At 31.8% G+C, this 8,498-nt stretch overlaps 1 protein-coding gene across 2 annotated transcripts; it reads left to right on the forward strand.

The window, feature by feature from the left end:
• The first annotated feature begins 706 nt into the window (after positions 1-706).
• On the forward strand, positions 707-6,455 carry Miro (mitochondrial Rho GTPase). 2 transcript variants are annotated; one of them, XM_011496302.1, is made up of 11 exons: positions 707-1,513; positions 1,598-1,854; positions 2,048-2,149; positions 2,217-2,258; positions 2,320-2,606; positions 2,678-2,870; positions 2,967-3,233; positions 3,513-3,725; positions 4,403-4,599; positions 5,170-5,208; positions 5,815-6,455. In XM_011496302.1, the coding sequence occupies exons 1-11, from the start codon at positions 1,294-1,296 to the stop codon at positions 5,939-5,941; spliced, it is 1,944 nt and encodes a 647-aa protein (XP_011494604.1). In that variant the 5' UTR covers positions 707-1,293; the 3' UTR covers positions 5,942-6,455. The 2 variants fall into 2 exon arrangements, with proteins under 2 accessions (XP_011494604.1, XP_011494605.1); XM_011496303.1 differs by lacking the exon at positions 5,170-5,208.
• The last annotated feature ends 2,043 nt before the right edge of the window (positions 6,456-8,498 follow it).

Genomic DNA, 8,498 nt, shown 5'->3' on the forward strand with positions numbered 1-8,498 from the left:
AAGGGGCAGATAGATTCATCGTCCAAAAGCTGAATGCAAGTAATTGTGAGATTTGCTCGGAAGAGTTGTAAATAGCCGTCGTGTCGTAATAGGAAGGAACGACGTTCGCCATGAGAAGCTCATCGTGTACATTTGAGATAAAAGCGCGGGCGAAGGGCTTCTGCATAGATCCCGATTAATTCAAAGATCAAGCAAGGACTTGACAGTATGACCCGGCCGCTCGCGCGGCAGGAGACGCGGATCCTCATTCCCCATCTCCTATCCCCCGGATCTGGCCGTTACGGAGAAGATGACGACACAGAAGCCCAAAGGGGCAGAAGCGAGAGAAGATTTGGCGAAGGAAGTCGAGTCGAGCGTCTCTTCATCCACGACTAACGGCGACGATTTTGGAAAATTGCGCTCCAGAGGTCCACGTCGAGGAGGGCGCATGTGCTGCACACTACACGCCGGCGCGTCTCGGTCACGCGGTTATTCGCGAAGGGCATGGGAGCGGAGCGAGAAAGATAGGGCGCGTTAGGACCAACGCGGTGTCGAGAGTTACTTCCTTCTCTCTCTCTCTCTCTCTCTCTCTGCCCCCCCCCCTCGACAATTCACCGCCATGCTCCACTCGTGCAAAAATACACGCACGCACGCACGCATGCATTCTGTCTGTCTGTCTGTCTGTCTGTCTGTCTGTCTGTCTGTCTCTCTCGCGCGCGCGCGCGCGCACCCTATCATCTACGAGCGTTTAACCTTGAAAAGCCCACCCTCGGAGGATCGTAAGAGGGAGTACGGAGCTTCGTTGCGTGTGAGAATTAGCCACGCGCACGACGGATTTCTCCTTGGCCGAGCGAGCAAGCGAGATTGTCGCGATCGCAATTGAGTTTCGCGCCCTGTTTATGTAAACTTTTTAAGCCTACCACTCGAGCAAATGTAATGAAGGTTAGGTAAGGATGGTAGACCCGATGGGAACGTGAGTTCGGGTCGCGCGCTACATCCTTCTGCACGTATATCCCAACGCGAATATGTGCGCGGGTTGTATTTGCAACGAGAAAACATCCGCAGTGTCGAATTACCGAGGCACATACCAGCGATCTCATCATTCTAATTTTCTCGTTCCTTCTTTAACGAGCTCGTTTTAGCGCTCCTTGTCGATCATTCTCTCTTTATCCATCCTTTGTTTCTCGAGCTTGGAGTTTCGTTGGCTTACAATGTATCGTCTAAGCAATCGTAAGTGAAAATTAATATCGAGAGTCGGCGTCTGATACACTCGGTAGCAGCGCGGTAACAGCCAGGAAACGTGGAGGAAAAAAAATGGTCGTTACGGGCAATTCGGTGCATCGCACCCAAACCGCCACGAAGAAAAATGTTCGGATTTTACTGGTGGGTGACCGGGGAGTCGGTAAGACATCCTTGATATTGTCACTGGTCAGTGACGAGTATGCCGATGATGTGCCCAGTAAAGCTGAGGAGATCACGATTCCTGCTAACGTTACACCCGAACAAGTACCCACAAGAATAGTAGATTATTCTGGTGAGTGTCCCTCACATGATTATTATTTAATTTGCAATTACTGCAATTGCTCAGATTTTCTAAAGTAATATTTATGCACTTCAGCTGTTGAGCAGACGGAGGACCAACTTTGCAATGAAATATTAAAAGCACATGTTATTTGCGTTGTTTACTCTGTACAGGATAAGGAAACGCTCGATAATGCAAAAACTTATTGGTTACCCCTTATTAGAAAAAATATTTCCAGTAACAGATGCCCGGTTGTACTTGTAGGCAATAAGATCGATATTATTGATTATTCGACGATCGAGGAAGTTTATCCAATAATGAAAGAATTTTCAGAAATTGAAAGTTGTATCGAGGTAAGCAAATGTTTGGTTAACTAATGATAGAAATACAAGAGTAAATAGAATACAAGAGAAATATTTTTTTAATAGAAAATTACTTTCCGTTAACTAATCTCTTAATCCATACCAGTGAATATAAGTTATCTCCTTTCTTTTCTTTTTTTTTTTTTAACGATGCTGTAATATTTTGATAATTCTTGTTTTCTAGTGTTCTGCGAAAACACTACAGAATATCTCTGAGATGTTTTACTACGCACAGAAAGCTGTTTTACATCCTACAACCCCGTTATACAATTACGACACACAGGAGGTAAGATGACTATTGATTATTTTATTACATTTCATTCGTGCATTTAACGTTGACTTTTGCTTTTCAGCTAACCGACGAGTGTAAAACAGCATTAAAACGGATATTTAAGGTAAATTCATTTTCAATAAGTTAAGCTAATATATCGACAGTCAATTATAATTTGCTCTTAGATTTGTGACGTTGATAACGATGGCTTGTTAAGCGATGCGGAATTAAATGCATTTCAACAATGGTGTTTCAATACCCCCTTACAACCGCAAGTACTAGAAGACGTCAAGGCTGTTTTATCAAAAAATATTGAAGACGGAGTATATAATGGCTGTGTTACAATGAAAGGTTTTATGTTTTTACAATGCCTGTTCATTCAAAGAGGAAGGAACGAAACAACATGGGCTGTATTACGAAAATTTGGTTACGACAATGATCTACAAATGGCTAAAGAATATATCAAACCTCTGTAAGGAGAGCAAAACACTTGTTCCATTTTGCAATCCGATAAATATATTTATTATTATTTTAATATTATAGACTTAAAGTTCCTTCTGGCTGCACAACTGAATTATCTCACAAAGGTCAGGAATTTCTAACGCAACTTTTTATATTACACGATCAAGACAAAGATAATGCTTTGTCTCCATTGGAATTAGAGTCATTATTTTCTAAGTGTCTCGCACCACCGTGGGAGGATGAATATAAATACACGGTTACTACTAATGAACGGGTAAGGAAATTCAAATCTTTTACATTTTTCTTGTATCGCAATGTTGAAGAGAAGAAAAAAAGATAACGCAATGTCATGTTTTCTATTTTCATTTAGGGTTGGATTACTTATGAAGGATACATGTGTCAATGGAGTCTAATGACTTATGTAAATGTAAAGAAAACATTAGAGTATATGGCTTATTTAGGCTATAATTTATATAATAATGAATGTGCAACTGCAGCAATCACTGTTACTCGAGAGAAAAAACTCGATCTTGCTAAAAAACAATCTAGTCGCAATGTTTATTGTTGTCATGTTATTGGTGCAAAAAGTGCTGGAAAGACAACATTATGCAGAACGTTTATTGATCCTAAACTCGAGGTATTTATGAAAAATAAATGTAAAGCTGAAATAAAAGCCATTTAATGATATTCGTCAAATTTTAGAAGCAAAATTTTGCGCCCTTCAGTCCTTTAATGAACAATTTTAATCTACTCGTAAAATAACAATTGTTACAAACTTCGTCATTTATATAAGTAACAAATTTTATTGCAGTTCTTACATTTAAAAAATTTATAATTATATTCACTTACTAATAGGCGTCTATTAGTTTATTATTTAACAAATAATATTATAGCATTTATATTTTTTCTCTTTAAGAAATTGAACGACGATACAATTCAGCATAATTCAAACACAATTGTAAATACAGTTCATGTATATGGACAAGAAAAAACTATAATTTTGAAAGATATTAATATTATAAATATTCAAGATGCCCTGACTCCTTCACAAATTCACTGTGATGTTTGTGCTCTCGTTTATGATGCTAGTAATTCCAAATCTTTTGAATACATTGCAAGGATCTATATAGTAAGTATAATTATATATTTTGTTCTATAAATATTAATTATCCTTTAAGATGCTTTGTATGTTGAAATTTTAATCAAATTAATATTATGAAATTGTAAATTTCCTAAATAATGAACAAGTATTTAATTTACTCTAATTTAATGAAATTTAATTAACACGCGCGCCCGCACACACACACACACACACACACACACACACACTTATTTAAGTATAGTAAGAAAATTATATTTTCTAAATATAACAAATAGGGAAAATGTTACAATTAATGTAAAATTACATGTTAAAATCGTATTTAAATATTATCTCTGCATTATTCTGTAAAATAGTCTTTAGTTTAATTTAACTGAAAAACTTCAAATTAGTACTTTAAATATCCAGAGTATACCATACAATTCTTGAATGGTAATTTTCGTTTTATAAGAATATAAGAATAATTATTAAGAGGATTTAAGTTTATTTTGAAGTAAAGCTATTATGATTCTGAAAGTATATGAAATTCAGATAACTTAAGTTTCCTGTACTTTATGCATAAGACTTTCCAAGTCATATCTTATTATTTTTTCATTACATACAAATAATTAACGTAGACTTACTTAATTTATTAAGAAAATCTTTTATTAATACGCTTATTGAAGCCATAATTTATTAATCGCATGTTATCCATTATCATTCGACAGAAATATTTTGCTGAAAGTAAGATCCCGGTATTAATAATAGCAAACAAAAATGATCTTGAGGAAGTAAAGCAAGAATATTTATTTCAACCATCAAGCTTTTGCAGCAAGTACAAATTAATGCCACCACAGCCTTATAGTGTTTCACGTACAGTACGTCGTGAAATTTTTGTAAAGCTGGCCACAATGGCAGCCTTTCCGTGAGTCAGCATTTAATATTTTTAATACGTCACATAGTGTGTATACATATATGTATGTATGTATGTATATATATATATATATATATATATATATGTGTGTGTGTATATGTATATGTATAATGAAAATAAAACTAATGCGATTATGCATTTTATTCATAATTTAAAAGATAATTTTAAAAGACTTTGTATATATATATATATATATATATATATATATATATGTGTGTGTGTATATGTATATGTATAATGAAAATAAAACTAATGCGATTATGCATTTTATTCATAATTTAAAAATTAAATAATATGCATACTATCAAAAAAGCAAAGGATACGAAAATTGACATGGAATTGAAAATTAGAATTAATTGATAATAAATATCATAGTTTGTGTATAAATTGCAGTACCGAAAATTCAAAGAAAATTCAATGAAAATAACGCGAGAAATAATTTCGACGATTGAATTGCTTTTTAAAAGTCTCGATTATTCATCACTTTTTTCTTTGCCTACCTTCTCTTTATATCAACGTTAATGTTTGTTGAATACTAATAAAAAGCAATTTCATGTTTAGCCGCTTTCAAGCAGCGTGGGTATTGTTTTACAAGCACAGGTTGGTCTGACATACTGAATTACGCAAATAAATGTTTTTTGTACAAATCATTGTAGACAGCACTGTTCTAAGTTTTCATTCTCACTCTCTACATTCGAGTCTTCTTTTAATGTGCATATGTGATGATTTGCCAACAGAGCTTTTGGTTTTAATGAAATATAGCGTTAGCTCCATTGACTTGGCCCATTGTGGCTTAATGGCGCACAGTTTGCTTTTTTTGTTTTAAAGCATCGCGCCATCTCAGTGATGTAGCTCTATAGCCGAAACTTGTTGCGTTTGAACATTTTCACTTAACTATTTACATATGCGCACCTATTTTTATTGTGTTTTTTTAATTCACACTCAGCTCAGTTTTAAGTATATTTATAAAGAATAAAATCATAATAATTTTATAACATAAAATGATAGTACAGCTGCATGAGCATGATAGGCTTTAATTTATACGTTATTTATTATTAACAATTAGCAATGTTTAATAAGCAATTGTAATTTATGATTTTTCGTTTTTTTGGTAAAATGATGAAAACTGTAGGTTTTCATTGTATTAAAAAAATGAAAAATGCAAAAAATTTCTCAATCGATCATTAAAAAATCATATATTTTCAGACATATGAAACAATTTGGATTGATGCAAGGAGATTCAATCGTTTGGTGGAAGGCAGGAATCGGCATTGCCATAGCAACAATCGCTAGTTTCGTAGTCATGCGAGTTCTAAATTCTGATAAAAGATAGTCTACCATTCCCTCGTAACTCTTTATGGCATCCGTTCTAATTCAATAAAGATTCCTTACGAAAAGCGCGTTAAATTAACAAAATCTCTAATAAACTGAAATTTATTTAATCGCTTACAAAAACAAAAAATTAATAAATAAAAAAATTAATAATAATAAATGAAAATAAATCACTATAACGTACCTAAGTAAACGAGATAGAAAAAGTACAATTGTAGATAAGAGATTTGACTTTATTACAGATTCTCTTAAAAATTGTATAATTATCGGTGATACGATTCTCCCCATCGTTCTTTTGTACTCATATTACATCTGCGATAAAGTCAAATGATATAAATTACAAATATTCGATATTTTTTTAAATGTAATCTATTTCGTTATATAATTACATCTCTGTCAAATCAAAAAGGATATGTGGATCTTTCAATTTACTCGAACGACTCACCTTTAAAAATGTCTACCTACATCATTGTATTTATTTATATTTTACTAACCTTTTATGCTATAGATTTTTTTTTTTTCTTTTTTTTTTTTTTTTTTTTTTTTTAAATATTATATTATTATTGAATAATAGCAAGAATATTAAGTCAATAAGCTTTTAATTTTAAACAGTATCCCTAAATTTGAGCAAAATTAACGGTGCTCAATCGATTCGTTCAACTTTATCGACATATTTTTAAAAATCTATCGTATTCAAAGCATAGTATTTGATAATTTGTACATTAGATTTTTTCGTATTGCTATCTAGGAGTATAATAAGTTAACTAAATTAACTCTTAAATAATTAAAAATAATTTTCAACGATATAACGTTATAAATCGATATCTCTCCATACTTACAATTAAATTGTTATCACGTCGATTGATTTAAAAAATGTTATAAATATATAAATATAGTGGTAGTTAGTTAATAACATATTTTTCAAACGATTCGCATCGATATTTTAAAACAAGCTAGGAATATTTTTAAAAAAAATTTAATTTTGAGAAATACTGTTGTGTATTTATACATGTATAATATATTTGATGAAAAATCAATGATTTGAAATGATTTTATGCTTTATAATTAATTATAATAGAATTACTGCTTTATTTTATACTATTTCAGTATCAAGTATGTATATAAACTTTTGAGTCACAATTATGGTCCAAGTAACCTTACTGATTTGATAATATTAATTGAAAGAAAGCATCAAGAATTCAATTTTCGCTTGCAATCCATCCAAATCTGTTTAAAAGCTTCACAGACTTGCAATTGGGCTTGATTCTGAGCGCAGATAAGGAATTGTTGCTCCTCGGACTGACAAGGAGCGGATGGCATTGCTTCCCCAGCTGGTTGCGTTGAATTAGATTCGCCCTTTGATGTTAATTTATCTCCAATAACCGAACCCTATAAAATCATTTGCTGTAATATCCGTGTTTATTATGAGAGGTTCGTTTAATTGAATGTACTGATGATTATACCGCAGCAACTCCGGCTGCAGTCCCTGCAAAAGTACTCAGAATACCAGACTGTCGAGGCTGAACAATAATAAGATTACCCCTACAATGTTAAAAATTCTATATTAATAAAAATTTAATTTTTAAATCATAACATTTATGTATATAAATTTTTTTAACGATTACGATTATATCACGGTCATTGATAACAATCTATTCAGACACTCGGGTAAAAATTAAATTAAATTAAATTAAATGCTCTGTATTATATATGTAATGTACAGAAAGCAAAACCTTTAGCAAAATGGATTTTAAAGTAATTACAAAAATGTACTATTTAATTAAGAGACAACGAATAATGCTTTATTTCATACAATATACACATATATATAAATTGACGTCTTTTATGTCATAACCCAATTGATACGATTTAACATTGGATAAAGTTCACCATTGACTCGATCCAATTTATTAAATCTTACTTAATTAAAGCTCATTTATAACTATATAATCTACTAACGCCGATACTTTAGTGCATATTTATTATTATAAATGTGCGTTCCAATTCAATTTAATGTATTAATTTCACAAACAGGCCCTACTTTATTCATATTAGTAGAAGTGAATATATTTTAAGATGTCAAATTCACTTTTAATATCAACTTACGTTTATGAACAAATTAATATCTATAAACTTCAAAAACAATTATTTCATACAAAAAAAAAAAAAAAAAAACAAAACAAAAAAAATTATAATTTGCCATGTTAATATTCAAATAAGAATATAGTTCTTATGATATTAATAGAATCATTTTATGTTACTAAATAACAAAAATTATCTTTATCTAAAGTTTTATTCTGTAAAATAAATTATTTTTAAATGATAAACGTACTTCCGCTAATGTAAATATATAAACAGACGTTGATGCAAATAACGGCAGCTATTCCAATGTATAGCTAAGCTAGCTGGGCTATGCACAAAGTTATAAATTTTATATACATATAAACATATTCCCTATATGTACGTCCACCTAAATGTATTGAATCAATTTTATGTACACAACACTACTTAGTGTATTTTATTGTTAATATTTGTCTACGAATAATAAAAACACTTTC

The sequence above is a fragment of the Ceratosolen solmsi genome, unplaced genomic scaffold (assembly GCF_000503995.2).
Source record: "Ceratosolen solmsi marchali unplaced genomic scaffold, CerSol_1.0 scaffold29, whole genome shotgun sequence".
NCBI lineage: Eukaryota > Metazoa > Arthropoda > Insecta > Hymenoptera > Agaonidae > Ceratosolen > Ceratosolen solmsi.

Coding starts and splice junctions, on each gene's coding strand:
- Miro (XM_011496302.1), top strand. CDS start 1,294: ATGGTCGTTACGGGCAATTCGGTGCATCGCACCCAAACCGCCACGAAG. Junction 2,150..2,216: donor ACAATTACGACACACAGGAG/GTAAGATGACTA, acceptor TTTGCTTTTCAG/CTAACCGACGAGTGTAAAAC. Junction 4,600..5,169: donor GCCACAATGGCAGCCTTTCC/GTGAGTCAGCAT, acceptor TTTCATGTTTAG/CCGCTTTCAAGCAGCGTGGG.